The sequence below is a fragment of the Phyllopteryx taeniolatus genome, chromosome 2 (assembly GCF_024500385.1).
Source record: "Phyllopteryx taeniolatus isolate TA_2022b chromosome 2, UOR_Ptae_1.2, whole genome shotgun sequence".
Taxonomy (NCBI): Eukaryota; Metazoa; Chordata; class Actinopteri; order Syngnathiformes; family Syngnathidae; genus Phyllopteryx; species Phyllopteryx taeniolatus.
Genome location: NC_084503.1, coordinates 7,586,412 through 7,606,409, shown reverse-complemented (window position 1 = coordinate 7,606,409; position 19,998 = coordinate 7,586,412). Strand labels below are relative to the sequence as shown.

Sequence of the window (19,998 nt, the reverse complement as noted above, 5' to 3'; positions counted from 1 at the left end):
AGCTTGTTCGTGAGCTACAGTTCCACGAAGAGCGCTTTAAAGTGTATTTCAGGCTGAAAAGGGAGCAGTTTTTTTTTGAAGCCTCCTGCAGAAATTGAACATAAAAACATAACAGTCATACATAGTAACAAAAGTAAATTGAAAAGAAAGAAACATCAATACAGTAGATGTCGTCGTTCAGCTCAGGTAACATGTTCAAAGAGTAGGAAGAAGTCATATCATGTGAATACTCAATAGATTCTTCGTATACCATGATATATACCAAAAGAAGAGAAAACAAAACAAAAAACATGCCCCATTATCATTTAACCCTTGTACTTGAACATATGATTATACATATATTTTCCTCACACTCAAGCTAACACATCCAGAAGTTCCAACATTTCTGCAGTATCTCATGTGTATACCTGAGTTATATATATTTTTAATACGACATTTTCTAACCTCTTTTTGGACACAGCGAGCCACTCACAGCTCAGTGACGGTGTGAATGTGAGTGCGAATGGTTGTCCGTGTCTATATGTGCCCTGCGACTGACTGGCGACCAGTTCAGGGTGTAGTCCGCCTTTCGCCCGAAGTCAGCTGGGATAGGCTCCAGCGTCCCGCGACCCTAACCAGGATAAGCGGTGTTGAAATAGATTGATGGATGGATGGATCTTATAAAAAAATGTATGGTAAATGGACTGCACTTATATAGCGCTTTATCTACACCATCACAGTGCCCAAAGCGCTTTACAAAGCCTCACATTCAGACACACATTCATAAACCAATGGGCGACTGCTGCCATGCAAGGTGCTGCCAGGTCCACTGGGAGCAAATTAGGGTTCAGTGTCTTGCCCAAGGACACTTCGACATGCGGACAGTCGTAGCAGGGATTTGAACCTGCTCTACCTACTGAGCCACAGCCACCCCAAAATAATCCCATTGGTGTCGCAAGACCAGTCCAGATCTGTGTGACAGACCACCAAGGACTCCACTAAAAGAGGTTTGATAAAGATGTGATGTTGAATTTCAAAATAAGTCTCTGAAAACTGCATATTTTGTTGTCATTACCCCTGATTGAAAAAATCTATGAGGTATCACAACACCAGCCCAGTTCTGGGGGACACTAGACCACCCCAGGTCTCCAACAAAAGAGGTCCTGTCCAAATCTGATGTGTCATTTCAAAATAAAAGTATCCTGAAACATGCATATTTCACTGTCACTATCTCTGATTTAAAAGATTCATAAAAAAAAAAACCTATGAGGTATCGCAACACCAGTCCAGTTCTGGGGGACACTCCAACAAAAGAGGTCCTATCCAAATCTGATGTGGCAGTTCAAAAATAAGTTCCTTCAACTCTGCATATTTCACTGTCACTACCACTGAATTAAAAGATTCATTTAAAAAGATGTATGAAATATTGCAACACCAGTGCAGTTCCGGGGGAACACTACACCACCCCAGGTCTCCAACAAAAGAGGTCCTATCTAAATCTGATGTGGCATTTCAAAATATAGTTCCCTCAACTCTGCATATTTCACTGTCAATTGACTGTCTGTTGTCGTACTAGAGCGGCTCCAAATACCGGAGACAAATTCCTTGTGTGTTTTTTTGGACATACTTGGCAATGATTCTGATTCTGAATCTAAGAACACTTTTGAGACATAAAGACATTGTCGATATTAGTCACTGAGCAATAAAGGGTTGCTAGTTATCTGGTAATGCCGGTACAATGACTCGACTTGCTTGATTTTTTTTTTTTTTTTTTTTTCACACACATTGACTTGGGACTTGAAGGTTATGACTTGAGACTTGTACATATGTGACTTACTCCCACCTCTGCTGACACTATTAAAAGGGACTCGATGCCAAATTGACTTGAGTTATTTCGATTAAAGTTTTCCCTCTAGATTAGCTGGTCTGATTCAAATTTCACAGAAAGACTGAAAGAGTGAATTAGATATCAACAACCAGAAAATGGAACCTTTTTCAAGGAGGATATTTCGACAGTTGTGTGTTGTATTTTTTTGTGGGAGGCGGGGGAATAATTATAATTCTGTAATAGTCCTTTCTATTTGGGTGTTCTTTCTTTCAAGGCTGAAACCCATGATGGGATACCTTCTAATCAAACAGGGGATGTGATCCACAAAAATGACAAAGATTATGGCTTTGTCTGCCGCAACAAAGACCAAGCTCATGGCCTCTGTCGCAACTACAGAGTTCGCTTCCTGTGTGGAAAACTGGGTAATTGTATTCTTATCAGAGTGCTTCTATTTGTTTGTTTCAATAAAGTGTATGTGTAGAGAAAGCTCTTAAGATGACAAAACCGCTTCGCTTGGGGAAACCAAACAAAAACGATGTCGTCTCAAATATACAGTACCTAAGGCAAAAAAAATCATCTACATCTGAGTTTTAAGATACAGTAATTGGTCATCACATGGTGAATGAAACACAGTATGTGTTGGCAGGCTGCTACTTCTCAAATCCATGCTGCCACATCTTATGGTAACCACACAGCTCAGAGTTCATTAACAATGTTCTAACCACATTTTGATACCACAGTAGTTTGTCTTTATAGAATAATTCATGTTCATAACTTAATAATCCCCCCTGAGGGCTGCTGTAGGGCTCATACGAATTTACTTGTAGTGGTAAATCTTTTTTAGATTAGGGTACAGAATGTGATCAAACTTAGTGAAAGGACAGTCGCATTACAGTATATGTAACAGTTTCCTTTGGGTGGAACCATTTGTTTAAATACCATGCAGTTTATGTATACTGTATATTACATATCATAACCACAGTACATGAGAACACATACTTTACAGCCTGCTCAAGGTTTCTGGAGATGTTTGAGTTGATTTTTTTAAGTCTTACAAGAAGGAAAAGCATTAATAGTTTTATGTGTAATAACATTATGAGTTTTCTACTCTGTAACTTTGCCGCCATGACAATATTTTAACATTTTCGTAAGAGTCAGAAATGTTTGACTCTCGGTCTCCAATCCTGCAGTCCGACCTCACGCTTCAATTTCCATCAACATGCTGTCCAACAGCACAATTCTGGAGCTTGCAGACCAGCCAGTGGGTTGGCAACCTGGGGACCAAGTGGTTGTGGCCAGCACTGACTACTCCATGCATCAGACTGAAGTGTTTGACCTAATTGCTTGCCCTACTTGCACACCAAACCAAGTCAAAGTTAAAGGTGAGAAATGTAAACAATCTTTTTTTTCAAGAATATGTTCTTTCTTACTGGATGGAGTAATTCATCCGTTTTCCTCCATCTCAGGGGGCACCATGTTTGGCAATATTCCACTCTGCTGTCGACTGAAATTGACGTCACAATGTCTCTCACACTTGCACTGCTAACGTTACGGGCCAAAAATAAAATATAAAAATAGGTAGCAGACCTCTCAAAGTACGCTGTGATAATGAGCGTTGATGACATGGTGGTGTGAACAAAAGCTTGCAAAAATTTTGTTCAAACCATCACGTCATCAACCCATAGTTATGCTAGTTAGCTGTGGTGACGTTAATTCCGGTCAAAGGCAGAGGGCGATACTGCCAAACATGGCTGTCCCCTGAGATGGATGAAAATTGATGAATTCATTTATTTAATTCTTATTCCATGAATGCAATATTAATCCGAATATTATCTGTGTTTATACTAGTGGGACACATACAATGTATTCTTGCAAAAAACAAAAACAAAAACAAAAAGAGTTAATTGCTCTTTTTGAGACTTACAGTTAAAATGAAAAAAGTAAATTATGATTCTTAATTCATGAAGTTTTGCCAACAGAAAGTGCGACTGCCACCCCCAAAGTAATGCTTTTGCTCTGGCCGTGATCTTGACCAGCTATTTAGTGAGATATTTGATATCATCCATCCATTAATTTTCAATTCTTCATTTGGTTTGCGGTAGCCTATCCCAGCTGATTTGGGTCGAGAGACGGAGTACAGCTGGGACTGGTCACGAGCCAATGACAGATTTTCAAAACTGTACATTAAAAAAATGTTCACCAATTTGACAGTATTTATTGTCATAGTTTATATTTATAACATTAGGCATTGGAGACTGCCTACTAACTAATCCCCTTTTGTGATAAAGACTATTGGTATGTTCAATATTTTTTTTGGGGGGGGGGCATATGTTTCTTCTTTTCATAGAAGCTCTCCATTGAAGTTTGTTTTTGGTCTTTAAACTAATAAAAAATGGTTCATGGATGTGCTACATTTGAACTCTTGTTTTAGGCCAAGAAGCAAATGATGCTTTGTTCCGCACTAGGCCTCACCTTTTTTGCTGGGAGACCCCTGACGAAAGAATGTTACCCTCAAAAAACAATTGCTGTTGGTGGTACTGATTTTGGACCATCATATGCTACCTTCAAAATAATCTTTTCCAAGGACGCCGATAAATATTTCAAGAAGCTGATGCAATGGCACATTCTACACATTTTACCAAGGCATGTCTGTGGATGTTGAATGAGTTTGCAAGGTTGTGTGTATTTAGTTCAATGCAGGCCAGATTTGAACAGCCTGGAGTACTGTGTTGGAGTCAGAGAAAGGTGTTTGGACTGTCTCAGGTCCAAGGGAAAGTCACAGCATGTATCCTGTAAGCATGTGTTTCATAATGGACCTATTCATGCGGACTTAAACATTATATATATATATATATATATATATATATATATATATATAAGTCAACATAGGACACAGCAATGTACTAATTTTTTTTCCCGTTTATGCTCAGCTATTCATGTGTACTTATACTGCTGTATTTCTGACAGTATTTCAGCAGGGTCCGATGTTAAGCCCGTTTGAGCCAACTTGTGGTAGCCCTGTCAGAACTTGTACTGGCCCCATATATTCATGATATAATACTTCAAGTTTCAGTGATTATTTCGTAATTGGCACATTTGTGCTGTATTATTTAAGCCCCTTCAAGAAATTATTAATACAATTACATTCATGGCAATGACTCCGTACTAACCTCAGTAAAATCAAGGCATTGCAATTGCACGAATTAATAATAATGCTGAAAACAACACTAGTAAATCAATTACAAAATGATTATAATTATTACTAGGAATGCTCTATCTTGTGCCTTGATGTTGTGCACACTACGTATATTACAGAGCTGTCATATGTTAACGGAACGTCTGTATTTTGTTACGTAAATCACTGAACGCTGACTGGTTACGGCCATGACAGATATTGTTCCGGATATTAGGGGGGGGGGGGGGGGGGGAATCGAGCGTCCGACATTACCGACATTACATTGCCAGTACGGCACTTTGAACGACCTCTGACAAAAATGTCATAAATGTATTTAATTAAATAAACAATAATAAAACAATAAACGAGTACCCGATTGATGACAAAAGTGTTTCTGTCGGATGCATGGTGGCATTGTGTGACAAGTGGAAGACTTTAATGGGCACTGCTGACTGTCACGGCGCACAACTGCTATCACAATACCGACTTTGATAAAATAGTTTTGGACAATGACGTTAAACAGGCAGTTTGATTTTCTGACATATGAAATGCTTTTTGTACGGTCATGGGGCTCGGCCAACCACGGACTTTGATGGGTGTCATAAGGCCAAAAGCCCAATGTAGCCTAATGTCAGAAAATTATCACTAATCACCACCAAAATGTGTGTGGACATTTCTATTTATGCCTACTTACACCTTTGAAAATATCATAACAATCGGCCTGATAGATTTGATTTTATGGATGTTAGTCTACCTCTCCATGCTCACTTGAGAAAAAAGAACATGCTTTTCTTCCCTAATTTCCATAAGATTTGGGCTAGCTTTCTGATATTTTCAGAGGTGGAGGTGAGGGGTATAAGTAGAGATGTCCCCTTAAATTTGGGGTGATGACTGATGTGGCGCCTGTCGTGTTTGTACCGTTTTAATCAGTGAGACCCTAATAAAGGTTCCATTTTCAGCATACTGTATGAATTCAGCGAACGAACATATTTTCGGGGGTGCTATACCTGTTGTTTTCATATCAGAGTGCAAAGCTATGGTATATGATTGCATGGGTTCATTCTAAATCATTTCATACCATTCAACATGATTCATTATCATTCCATTTCATTTCATTTCTCGAGCAAAAAATACATGAAATCAAATTGTTCGTGAAATATGGACCATTAAGACCACATACTTCCTTTAAATAACTAACCACCTATAGATGTAAGCATTCAGACAGCACATTTAGGTGAATACAATGTCCTCCGCAGTTATAGAAGCCCAACTCTGTATGTTTGTGTGTTTACAGGTAAAGCTGAGTTCATTCACATGGGTGAAGAGGTGGATGGGGTGGATATGAGAGCTGAGGTTGGCCTGCTGAGTCGTAACATCCTAGTCCGTGGTGAGATGGAGACCAGCTGTTATGGCAATGAAGCCTGCAAATTCTTTGACTTTGACACCTTTGGAGGGCATTTGAAGGTACAGTCTTGGCATTAACATTTTTACTGATAACTGTTAAATACTGGATAAAAAGAGATTTTATTGTTATAGTAAGCACAACCCCAATTCCAATGAAATTGGGACGTTGTGTTAAACATAAAAACAGAATACAATGATTTGCAAATCATGTTGAACCTATATTTAATCGAATACACTACAAAGTCAAGATATTTCATGTTCAAACTGATAAACTTTATTATTTTTTAGCAAATAATCATTAACTTAGAATTTTATGGCTGCTACACATTCCAGAAAAAACTGGGAGAGGGTCCTGTTTACCACTGTGTTACATCACCTTTTCTTTTAACAACATTCAATAAACGTTTGGGAACTGAGGACACTAATTGTTGAAGCTTTGTAGGTGGAATTCTTTCCCATTCTTGCTTGATGTACAGCTTCAGCTGTTCAACAGTCCAGGGTCTCCGTTGTCATAGTTTACGCTTCATAATGCGCCACACATTTTCAATGGGAGACAGGTCTGGACTGCAGGCAGGCCAGTCTCGTACCCGCACTCTTTTTCTACGATGCCACGCTGTTGTAACACGTGCAGAATGTGTTTTGGCATTGTCTTGCTGAAATAAGCAGGGCCGTCCATGAAAAAGACGTTGCTTGGATGGCAGCATATGTTTCTCCAAAACCTGTATGTACTTTTCAGCATTAATGGTGCCTTCACAGATGTGTAAGTTACCCATGCCATTGGCACTAACACAGCCCCATAGCATCACAGATGCTGGCTTTTGAACTCTGCGTCCATAACAGTCCATATGGTTCTTTTCCTCTTTGGCCTGGAGGACACAACATCCACAATTTCCAAAAACTATTTGAAATGTGGACTTGTCAGACGACAGAACACTTTTCTACTTTGCATCTTTCCATCTTAGATGAGCTTGGGCCCAGAGAAGCCAGCGGCGTTTCTGGGTGTTGTTGATAAATGGCCTTTGCTTTGCATAGTAGAGTTTCAAGTTGCACTTACGGATGTAGCGCCGAACTGTATTTACTGACATTGGTTTTCTAAAGTATTCCTGAGCCCATGTGGTGATATCCTTTACATATTGATGTCGTTTTTTGATGCAGTGCCGCCTGAGGGATCGAAGGTCACGGGCATTCTGTGTTGGTTTTCGGCCTGGGCGCTTACATGCAGTGATTTCTCCAGATTCTCTGATCCTTTTGATGATATTATGGACCGTAGATGATGAAATCCCTAAATTCCTTGCAATTGTACGTTGAGGAACATTGTCCTTAAATTGTTCGACTATTTTCTCAAGTACTTGTTCACAAAGAGGTGAACCTCGCCCCATCTTTGCTTGTGAATAACTGTGCAATTCATGGAAGCTCCTTTTCTACCCAATCACGGCACCCACCTGTTCCCAATTCACCTGTTCACCTGTGGGATGTTCCAAACAGGTGTTTGATGAGCATTCCTCAACTTTCTCAGTCTTTTTTGCCTCCTGTCCCAGCTTATTTGGAACGTGTTGCAGCCATAAAATTCTAAGTTAATGATTATTTGCTAAAAACAATCAAGTTTATCAGTCTGAACATTAAATATCTTGTCTTTGTAGTGTATTCAATTAAATATAGGTTGAACATGATTTGCAAACAACGTCCCAACTTCATTGGAATTGGGGTTGTACGTCACTTTCACAAAATTTAAGTTTCGGGATTTAAAACGTAAACAAAACCCAGTCAGACAGGACCAACAGTGTGTGTGTGTGTGTGTGTGTGTGTGTGTATTTGAGTTATATATGTACATTGAAACCTCCATTTAAGGGGCCAATAGGGGCGGCCAATTGTCTGTTATATTGAAGCACTTTTTTTGTGTCCATACGCACCCATATTACCGTACAGTGCAAAACCATAATTGTGAAGTTTTTTGGGGGGCGTCTAAAGCTCCCAGTGCAGTACAAAGTTATTGTAAATAAATAAGCTTAAAAATGTTTGAAAAGCTTGAAATTTCATCCAAACTTATCACGCCGGTGTGCTTGGTGGTGATAATCAGCAGTGGGAAGTCAAGGCAGGTGGCTTTCATGTGTGCTGGTTGGCTGGAAGGGTGGCATTGGGTCCTTGCGGCCTCCTCCGGGTGGCCGGTTATCGTGTCGCCTCGGTGGGGCCAGCGGACTGCCCTGGTTCCCTCAGTATGGGACGTGTCCCGTCCGCCGGGCTGCTCTCAGGTGGACTCTCGATTGATTGTGTGGGGTCCTCAGCCACTGCGGTGCAGGCACAGCAATTCCAGGACACTTCTCTCAGTCTTTGTGCATGCGAAATGGTGTCAATTCACTTTCATGTGTCCACATACACACACCCCTGGGACTTTTTCGCTGGGTGTGGGGCCACTCACTTATTGCGTCAAATAACTCATGAATATGCGAATTGCTTGGGTATCCCCTCAATCACACTGAGGTCCTATAGACGTTTACAATTTACATAGCCACTCCCACCAGACTTCAGTTGTACAGCCGGGATCGCGATCCTTGTCTTGCATGCTTCCTCTCCTGTCCTTGTCCTTGTCCTGTCCTATCTTGTCCTGTCCTTCCCTCACAAGGTGTAGCACTACTGCCCCATACAACACTGATATCTAATATGTCATTGTTCTAGATATATAAGGATTTACTTTTCTCATCTTGTTTACAGTTAGTGCGTTGTCTTTTGTTGTCTTCTTTTCTCACTCCCCTCTTGAAAGCTTGTTCTGTTCAACTCAGCGACTCTGATTCTCAATAAATATCCATTATAATACTAAGAAACCAAAGCGGCAGCTCAAAACTTCAATGTGACACAGTAAAACTGTTCCGGCATAAAAGGGATATAGATCCTCCGTCAGAACTAGCAACCCTTTACTGCTCAGTGACTGTTTTTTTTTTGTCAATGTCTTTATGTCTCAAAAGTGTTCTCTGTCAATTGACTGTCTGTTGTCGTACTAGAGCGGCTCCAACTACCGGAGACAAATTCCTTGTGTGTTTTTTGGACATACTTGGCAAATAAAGATGATTCTGATTCTGATTCTGACTTACCAGCCGAACAGGACACACACAAAAAAGAAAGGGGGAAAAAAAAAAAACGGGAACTCGAGACTCTGAATACTAGGAATACAAACTGGGCAATGGCAGTATACAGGAGTGGTGAATAATTTGACAACTCCTTTCCACTCCTGCTGGGCTATAAACCCTACAGATTGCAATAGTTTGCTCTGCCCAACAACGATCACCAAGGTAACTGAAAGACAATGAAACCAAATGAACAGCAACATCAACTTAAGAACATAACACCAATGACTTTTGTGTCATATTCCTCTTTAAGTTAACACCACAGCCATGTGCTCTCTCTCTCTCTCTGCACAGAGCTGTATGCGACAATAGATAGAACTCCTGCCATCATGGCAGCCACATCAATGCATCGCCTGGAAATATCGCCACATTCAACATGGCCACCATGTTGGCACAGGCTACTCTTGTTGGCTGGATCTAGTCAGATTGTATATCTGTGACCCGGAAATGCGTGTGTCCCAGTCTCTGCCTTTATGGCGCCACAACGCCAGTCAACAACAGCGGCTAATTCTGGAAGTACCACACTTTGTCAACGCCGATTTTAGTGATAACTGGAAACTATCTTTGGACACATATACTGTCCAGACGGTCCATTACTCCCAATATCTGTGAAATCCGGGTCCGTTAAATCGGGTTCCCCTAAATGTAGGTTTCATTGTACGTATGTATTTGAGCTATTCTCTTTCTAAATAATACCTGACCACAGGGAAGAATGAAAATGCTATATACTGTATCAGCATACTAACTGTTGTACTTGTAGCAACATTAATTTGAAATTGTAGCATTGTAAGAGATTCCCTTTTGTTGAGGTCAACATTTAAAATGATTCTCCAAGAAAAGTTCAACCTGCAATAAATCTTTTACAAACGTGGGTTACAGTTTTGCAACAGGTAGCAGGCCCATTTAATGTGTTCTAGTTTCTACTTCTCTTTTTCCCCACGTGATAAGAAACCAAATGCATTTGGTTACTAAGTGACCAAAAACAAACAAGCAACAACAACTCAACTATCTATCTATGAGCAGTTTTTTTTTTTAAATCATAGTTAACATTAACATTAAACATGGCTGGAGATGGTAGTGTGTAATAATAAGTAATAAATGTCGTAATCAATATTTAACCATTTATTCAGGTTCAATAAATCTTTATTCCTTCATAGTATGAAAACAGTTTAAACCTTGTAAAGCAATTTATCAACACATTATGAATACAAAATGAGTTGGATGTCTCCAAAACTCCCATCTCTTCAAATATTTGCAGAATTGTTCCATTTTCTAAAAAGGTGTGATCTGTCACAGTGAAATGTTTTTTTTTTTTTTTCTGGTGACATTGGCTACAATTTATTGGTACAGTTGTTTTCGTCAGTTTTATTTGATTGTCTTACAAAACTCTTCTGGCTGTTTTCATCACGTCACTTCATTTCTCCCCCTTTGTGTATCTTTTCCACTACCTCCAGTATTTCTTTCCTCAGAAACTCTTATTAACTGAACTGTGGCCAAACTTTGCTTTATAGAAATCCTCCTAGCTTTTGTTGTCAGTAAGACTGACTGATCCTCTCTGTGGCCATTAGGTAGAGCGAGGTTTCAAGGCCACGCATATATCTGGTGTGGAACTGCAGCACATGGGCCAGCAAAAGATGGGACACTACCCGGTCCACTTCCATATAAATGGTGAAGTGGATGAGAGGGGAGGCTATAACCCCTCCACCTATGTCAGTGATCTGTCAATCCACCACTCATTCTCTCGCTGCGTCACTATCCACAGCTCCAATGGACTTCTGGTGAGTTCAGCTGTTGTATATAAGAGACATTTTTGAGACCACCACCCAAGGTTTGTGTCACAGATGCACTAACTAAACAGCATTGGTAATAACCAACATAGATTTTTATGCTCAGGTTTATCTGAATCTGAACAAGCCAGTATGTACAAGCTCTGTAACAAAAATATATTAAAAAAAAATATGGTTATTGTGGCCGACTGGTAAGCACGTCCTCCTTAGAGTTCTGAGGACCCAGGTTCAAATCCGGCCTCGCCTGTGTCCAGTTTGCATGGTCTCCCTGTGCCTGTGTGGGGTTTCTCTGGGTACTCCGGTTTCCTCCCACATCCCAAAAACACGCGTGGGAGGTTAATTGAAGACTCTAAATTGTCCATAGTTGTGAATGTGAGTGTGAACGGTTGTTTGTCTATATGTGCCCTGCGATTGGGCGGCGACCAGTTCAGGGTGTACCCCGCCTCTTGCCCAAAGATAGCTGGGATAGGCTCCAGCACGCCCGCAACCCGCGTGAGTATAAGCGGTACAGACAATGGATGCATGGATGGTTATTGTTGTGAATTTTAAAATATGAAAACTGAAACTGCTAACCAGTCATCACCATGCCGCCTTTTATTTATATATATATATATATATATCAAAGATGACCAGCTGATATACATGTACACTATATGTGTTTAAAAAAAAAAAAGTATCATCTATAAATTTAAGGTTAGATTGTAGCTGCTTCTTCATCAATTTTCATCATGGTAAATGTTTTAACCTTGATAATGTTCTCTTTTTAGTGCTCTTGTTGTCTGTAACTCAAGAACTAGTAAACATTTTCTCCTTTGCAGGTAAAAGACGTGGTGGGCTATGACACGCTGGGCCATTGTTTTTTCACAGAGGATGGCCCAGAGGAGAGAAACACATTTGATCACTGTCTGGGCCTCATGGTCCGAGCAGGCACTCTACTGCCTTCAGACAGAGACAGCCAAATGTGTCGTGACATCACTGACGGAGCATACCCAGGCTATGTAGCCAACCCACGGCAAGACTGCAGGTGAGGAAATGGCAGCAACTGTGGTCAATCCATTTAGAGGATACATTTACAGGGTGATCATCTGCACTACCTTGTGACTTAACTCAGAATCGATCGGTTCTGACAAAAATAAACCTAAAATGAATGCAGACGAGACAAACATCTGGTGAACATCAGCTGTAAAAGAATGCGAGCTCATCATACACAGCTTCACAGGAGCAAAGCTGAGCCGGGTTTGTAGAGAAATGCTACTACACTCCTATGTTTTATAGTGCTGGAAAGGATTGGGTTCCGCAGTGTTGATTGTTTTGTTTCTTTTTTTTTTTTTTTGAATTATTTTAATTTAGTCTCCTTAACAACGTACGAATACAAATGTCCAGGTGTTAGTTGTGCTTTTTCATTCTACATTGTAAAATAAAGCACTTATATTCTTGTTGTCAAGTGCAATGGAAGAAAAGTATATCCACTAAATACATATACGCCGTCGCCACTAAATACATATATGCCGTCGACACGGTGGACGACTGGTTAGAGCATCTGCCTCACAGTTCTTAGTAGCGGGGGTTCAATCCCCGGCCCCGCCTGTGTGGAGTTTGCATGTTCTCCCCGTGCCTGCGTGGGTTTTCTCCGGGCACTCCGGTTTCCTCCCACATCCCAAAAAACATGCATGGTAGGTTAATTGACAACTCTAAGTTGCCCGTAGGTGTGAATGTGAGTGCGACTGGTTGTTTGTTTATACGTGCCCTGCGATTGGCTGCCCGATGATAGCTGGGATAGGCTCCAGCACGCCCGCGACCCTTGTGAGGAGAAGCGGCTCTGAAAATGGATGGATGGATGGACGGACATATATGCCGTGTACCATGTACTGTATGCAGTGGTTACAAAACTGACCTTAACATATAAGCATTTCCATAATGCATTTCCAGAACAATTTTCAGAGGTTATTTATGTTGTGCTGAATGTTCATTGGTGTATTCATCCAAAGTGCTGTTACCAAATTAGATGTTTTAGGAGAAACACAATAAATGTGAATCATGAGTTCAACCGTAATTATAAAGCAAAATATTGAAGAATCAGAATCAAACAAAAAAATCAGAAGGCACTGAAAAAAAATGCCTATTTGCTAACAGAAGTATGCATTTTTTTCTGCATACTTTAACTGTCAGAAAGACTTTAAATTTGAAGCGTTAAGATGAAACACTGCATATAAAGTAGCTTAATCCAGGTCACATGACTTTATCTCGTCAAACCGCCTCTGCCTTAAGCTACAGAGCATAAGCCAAGGTTTTAGATTCATAATGGCGCTGGAATTCACTTAATACAAAGTCATTCACCTTCCCAGCATTAAAATACAAGAAGGATTTGCCCTTTCTGTTTGGCATTATCTAAGACTCAACTTCCTTCTATTTCATTGGGTTTCTTCTCTTCTTCTGTCTGAATGTATCCAGTTATGTACGTATAAATTAAATTAAAAGCAAATGTATTTACATCGTGCATTTCATACACAAGGGAACTCAATGTGCTTCACATGATTAAAAGCATTTAAAAAGAAAGACAAAAACTGCTAATAAACATTTAGAACAAAGAAAAAATAAATAAAAATACAATTAAAACAGCTTACAGTGCAAGACATCCATCCATTTTCAACACCGTTTATCCTGGTTAGGGTCGCGGGACGCTGGAGCCTATCCCAGCTGACTTCAGGCGAAAGGCGGACTACACCCTGAACTGGTCGCCAGTCAGTCACAGGGCACATATTGACACGGACAACCATTCACACTCACATTCACACCGTCACTGAGTGGGAACTGAACCCACGCTGCCTGCACCAAAGTCAGGCGAGTGTACCACTACACCATCAGTGACTAGTGCAAGACATATCATTTAAAAGTGGAAACGCTCTAAAAAGCATGGGGAAAAAGTTTTTAACCTGGTCTTAAAAACATGCACACTTGGGGCTGACGTCGTTTCTGTCGGCAACTTATTCCATTTGTGTGCAGCATAATAAGGCAGTTTTAGGAATTAATTTGATATGACTGTTGAAAGTCAAGTCGGAATCTATCAGAACACCAAGGTTTCGACTTGGTCTTTGTTTTTTTTTAAAGAGAGTGACTCCATTGCTGTTTAATAACAGCAATCCTCTTTTCTTTATTTCCCAAAACAATTATCTCAGTTTTGTTGTGGTTTAATTGAAGAAATTTTGGGCTTATCCAGTTATTTATCTGTTTGAGACAAACACCTCAATTGAACTGTAGTCATCTGGAGACACAGCTAGATATAACTGTGTGTCATCTGCATAGCTATGATAGTCAACATTATGGTTCTGAAGAATTTGGACCAAGGGTAACATATACAGGCTGAACAGGAGGGGTCCAACAACTGACCCCAGAGGTCCATTTATTCCTACCCACGTTTCCAACCTGTTCAGCAGTATATTATGATCTACCGTATCAAAAGCCGCACTGTGGTCCAACAAGACCAGAATTTCCCGAGTCTGTATTCAACCTTATATCATTTAGAACTTTGATAAGAGCAGATTCTGCCCTGTGATGAGTTCGGAAACCTGATTGAAATTTGTCAAAAGTAATAATGCTTGTCCCCCTCCTTGAGCCGTCACCTTATCGTGGTGGAGGGGTTTGTGTGTCCCAATGATCCTAGGAGCTAAGTTGTCTGGGGCTTTATGCCCCTGGCAGGGTCACCCATGACAAACGGGTCCTAGGTGTGATATAGTGTGACTCGCCTCCACACACAGCTTGGGCTCTGGTACCAGTCCTCTCGAGAGGGGTTGGACTCTCTTCCACTCTGGAGTTGCCCACGGTGAGAGGCGCCGAGCAGGTGTGGGTATACTTATTGCCCCCCGGCTTGGCACTTGTACGTTGGGGTTCACTCCAGTGGACGAGAGGGTAGCCTCCCTCCGCCTTCGGGTGGGGGCAACGGGTCCTGACTGTTGTTTGTGCCTATGCACCAAACAGCAGTTCAGAGTACCCACCCTTTTTGGAGTCCTTGGAGGGGGTGCTGGAGAGCGCTCCTGCTGGGGACTCCATCGTTCTGCTGGGGGACTTCAATGCTCACGTGGGCAATGACAGTGAGACCTGGAATGACCACTTTGTGGTTGTGTCATCGGACTTGCGGCCGCATGTCTTGGACACTCGGGATGGATGGATGGCACTTTTGAGACATAAAGACATTGACAAAAAAACAGTCAGTTTTAACAGTCAGTTGCTAGTTATCTGGTAATGCCGGTACATAATTTTTTTTTGACAACTGTGCAAAAAGATGCAGAGTCCTCTCGCACATACAGCAGTTCGAAAGACTAATATTGCAATAGTCCGGTGCAATGACCATTGTGCAAAGGGCGCTGAGACTTCAAGCGAGTAGTGCAATAATCTGGGACAATGTTGATTGTGCAAATGTTGCAGATACTCCTCAATCAGTGTGCAAATGGAGCAGATGCTACTCTAGCATGAGTGGCCAGTATTGGTCAACACGAGTAATATATAATTGGCCCCACAGAAATGTGACAACGAACTCAAGTCAAAAAAATTGCCAGCATGTTGTAATGGAATTGGAGGTAAGGTGTTTAAGAAGTTGATTGCAAGAGTGAAGAAGCTGTTGGAATGCCTGCTAGTTCTAGTTTGCTTTGATCGGGAGCGCCTACCTGACGGAAGGAGCTGGAAGAGCCGGTGACCGGGATGCGGAGGGTCCAAGAGGATTTTGCATGCTCTTGTCTTAGTTCTGGCAGCGTACAAGTCCTCAAGGGTGTGTAGGGGGGTATCGACAATCCTTTCAGCAGTTTTGATTGTCTGTTGCAGCCGGAGTTTGTCCTTTTTTTGTAGCAGCACCAAACCAGACTGTGATGGAAGAACACAGGACTGATTCAATGACCGCTGTGTAGAACTGCCTCAGCAGCTCCTGTTGGCAGGCCGTGCTTTCTCAGAAGCCGCAGGAAGTACATCCTCTGCTGGGTCTTTTTGAGGACGGAGTTGATGTTGGTCGCCCACTTCAGGTCCTGAGAGACTGTAATTCCCAGGAACTTGAAGGTCTCGACGGTTGACACAAGGCAGCTGGACAACGTGAGGGGCAGCTGTGGCGAAGGATGCCTCCTGAAGTCCACGATCATCTCTACAGTCTTGAGCGTGTTCAGCTCCAGGTTGTGTCGGCCGCACCACAGCTCCAGCCGCTCCACTTCCTGTCGATATGCAGACTCGTCACCATCCTTGATGAGGCCTGTCCCCGCTCTGATATGCGTCCTCCTTAGCTTGTCGAAGCTGCTTAAGTTTGCCAGTGAACCACGGCTTGTTGTTGTTTAATGTGTGAAATGACTTTGTTGGTACGCACACATCTTCACAGAAACTGATATGGGATTTGACCGTGTCCGTATATTCATCCAGGCTTCCATTTGAATTTTCAAAGACACTCCAGTCTGTGCAGTCTAAACAGCTTTGAAGTCTATCTTTGCTTCATTGGTCCACTTTTTCACTGTTTTCACTGTAGGCTTAATTTTCCATACCGCTTATCCTCACCAGGGTCGCGGGAGTTCTGGAGCCTATCCCAGCTCTCTTCGGGCGAGAGGCGGGGTTGACTCTGAACTGGTCGCCAGCCAATCGCAGGACACATGGAAACAAACAACCATTCGCACTCACATTCACAACTACAGGCAATTTAGAGTCTTTAATTAACCTACCACGCATGTTTTTGGGATGTGGGAGGAAACCGGAGTACCCGGAAAAAACCCGCACAGGGAAAACATGCAAACTCCACACAGGTGAAGCCGGATTTGAAACCGGGTCCTCAGAACTGTAAGGCAGATGTGCTAACCAGTCATCCACCGTGCCGCCCTGACTGTTACTAGTCTGACTAAAGTTTATTTTCTTTTTTTTTCTCCCAAGTTTGCATCCTTCATCTCTGTCGGCCTGTCCAACGTGTTTGCTTGAAAAGAGACTCAGCCTATGTTTCATGTATTTTTTTCCCCTTCCTCTTTTCTGGACTTAAACATATTATGTCGCAACTTATAATGTTGATAGATGCCAGGTGAGATGAGGATAACTGATGTTGCAAAGAGTAAATTCACAATTTCACTGATGATGAATATAAACATTTTCTCGAGTTCCTCTTCCCCACTGTCTGACTCTTGTATTTTTTTTTTTTTTTAGTGCAACTTCAACTTTCTGGATTGCCAACCCAAATAACAACCTTATCAACTGTGCCGCTGCAGGCTCAGAGGTGAGTTTCTATTTTCATTTTAAGAACTCTCATCTCCTCTCCCACTCCCAGCTTCACTAAATGCTGGTCTACCATGTTGCCAGGTCAGATTAATAACTGTATACCAATATTACTCTAGAGCCAAGCAGACAGACAGACAAACACTGCCACACATTCAATTTGATGGTCCTAATTATGATCATACTTTCACAACATTCAGTCAGGTGAAGGAGAGTCTCATTTATCTGAATGTAATAACCTTCTCTGCATTGCTACACAAAATAACCAAAATACTGAAAGGTAGCGTGAGAGTGTTCATGTAAATACAATGTGTTATGTGCACTTTGTGTGTTGTACATCAAAAGTTTTATGTATGTGTATATTGTCTTCGTTGTTCTAAATGGATTTATGACAGCGTATATACACTTTTTTATGTATTTTTGTGTACCTTAGGAAACAGGATTCTGGTTTATCTTCCACCATGTACCCACTGGACCATCTGAGGGGCTGTACTCGCCTGGAAAAACAGAACACACACCTATGGGCCTGTTCACCAACAACAGAGCTCATTCCAACTACAGGGTGAGTCTGGAAATATGAGTTAAATCAAATCAATCAATCAATCAATTCGTCCGTCCGTCCATCCATCCATCCAACCAATCGCATTTATATTTATATAGTAATTAATTATTTGAATAAAGGACACTGTGAGCCTCTCCTGGAGTCCTCACCTTATCATTGTGGAGGGGTTTGTGTGTCCCAATGATCCTAGGAGCTACGTTGTCTGGGGCTTCAAGCCCCTGGTAGGGTCACCCATGGCAAACAGGTCCCAGGTGAGGGACCAGACAAAGCACGCTCCCCCCTTATGATGGGTAAAAATATCGTTTTCCCTCGCCCAGATGGGGTCACCGGGAGGGGGGTGGGGGGGTCACGATGGCGAGCGCCTGGTGGCCGGGCCCCATGGGGCACAGCCCAAAAAAAACAATGTGGGTCCCCCTTCCCATGGGTTCAGCACCTGTGGGAGCGGCCAAGAGGGTTGCGAGGAGTGTAAGCTGGGCGGCGTCACCAACTGTGGGAGGGGCCATTGGGGTCGGGTGCAGTGTGAGCTGGGTGGTGGCCGAAGGCGGGAATCTTGACGCTCCGATCCTCGGCTATAGAAACTGGTTCTAGGTTCGTGGAACGTCACCTCTCTGGCAGGGAAAGAGCCTGAGCTGGTGTGCAAGGTCGAGAAATTCCGACTGGATATAGTCGTGCTCGCCTTGACACACACCTTGACCAGTCTTCTTGAGAGGGGTTGGACTCTCTTTTACTCTGGAGTTGCCCACGGTGAGAGACGCCAAGCAGGTGTTGGTATACTGATTTCCCCGCATTTCGGTGCCTGCACATTGGGGTGCACCCCAGTGAACGAGAGGGTAGCCGCCCTCCGTGTTCGGGTGGGTGGACGGGTCCTGACTGTTGTCTGTGCCTATACACCAAAACAGCAGCTCAGAGTACCCACCTTTCTTGGAGTCCTTGGAGGGGGTGCTGGATAGAGGCCATGCTGGGGACTCCCTCGTTCTGATGGGGGACTTCCAACGCTCATGTGGGCAATGACAGTGAGACCTGGAAGGGCATGATTGGGAAGAACGGCCCTCCCAATCAGAACCAGAGTGGTGTTCTGTTTTTGGACTTCTGCGCTCCTCACAGAGGAGTTTGTCCATAACAAACACCATGTTCATATATAAGGGTGTCCATATGTGCACTTGGCACCAGGACACTCTTGGCCGCAGCTCGATGCTCGACTTTGCGGTCGTGTCATCGGACTTTCGGTCGCATGTCTGGGACACTCGGGTGAAGAGAGAGGCGAAGGTGTCAACCGATCACCACCTGGTTGTGTGTTGGCTGGTGATGGTGGGGGAAGATGCCGATCCGACCTGGCAGACCCAAACGATGGTCTGCTGGGAATGTCTGGCAGAGTCCCCTATCAGAAAGCGTTTCAACTCCCACCTCCGACAGAATTTCACCCACATCCTGGTGGAGGCAGGTGATATTGAGTCTGAGCGGATCATGTTTCGTGCCTCCTTTGCTGAGGCGGCCGACCGGAGCTGTGGCCGTAAGGTGGTTGGTGCCTGTCGTGGCGGAAATCCCTGAACCCATTGGTGGACACCAGCGGTAAGAGTTGCCGTCAAGCTGAAGAAGGAGGCCTGTCGGGCCTTTTTGGCCTGTGGGACTCCAGAGACAGCTCATGGGTACCGGCTAGCCATATGGAATACGGCGTTTGTGGTTGCTGAGGCAAAAACTCGGCTGTGGGAGGAGTTTGGTGAGGCCATGGTGAACTACTCTCAAGAGGGGGAAGCAGTGCATTATCAACACTGTGTATAGTTGCTCTTCGTCACCGATCCTGTTCATTGGGACAGAATTAGGGACAGAATTTTTAGGCGTAGCCGAGGTGTTGAGGGGGTCTGGTTTGGTGGCCTCAGCATTGCATCTCTGTGGAGGAGTTCAAGTTCATGAGCAGGGGA

General features: G+C 42.8%; 1 protein-coding gene across 3 annotated transcripts in view; it reads left to right on the top strand.

Moving 5' to 3' along the window:
- cemip (cell migration inducing hyaluronidase 1) overlaps positions 1-19,998 on the top strand; it is a 113,731-nt gene that overhangs the window by 72,446 nt on the left and 21,287 nt on the right. For all 3 annotated transcript variants that reach the window (XM_061758024.1, XM_061758045.1, XM_061758035.1), the window contains 7 exons: positions 2,082-2,229; positions 2,998-3,189; positions 6,277-6,446; positions 11,074-11,283; positions 12,111-12,316; positions 17,449-17,518; positions 17,951-18,079. In XM_061758024.1, the coding sequence (XP_061614008.1) occupies positions 2,082-2,229; positions 2,998-3,189; positions 6,277-6,446; positions 11,074-11,283; positions 12,111-12,316; positions 17,449-17,518; positions 17,951-18,079 (1,125 nt within the window). The remainder of the gene's footprint in view (positions 1-2,081; positions 2,230-2,997; positions 3,190-6,276; positions 6,447-11,073; positions 11,284-12,110; positions 12,317-17,448; positions 17,519-17,950; positions 18,080-19,998) is intronic.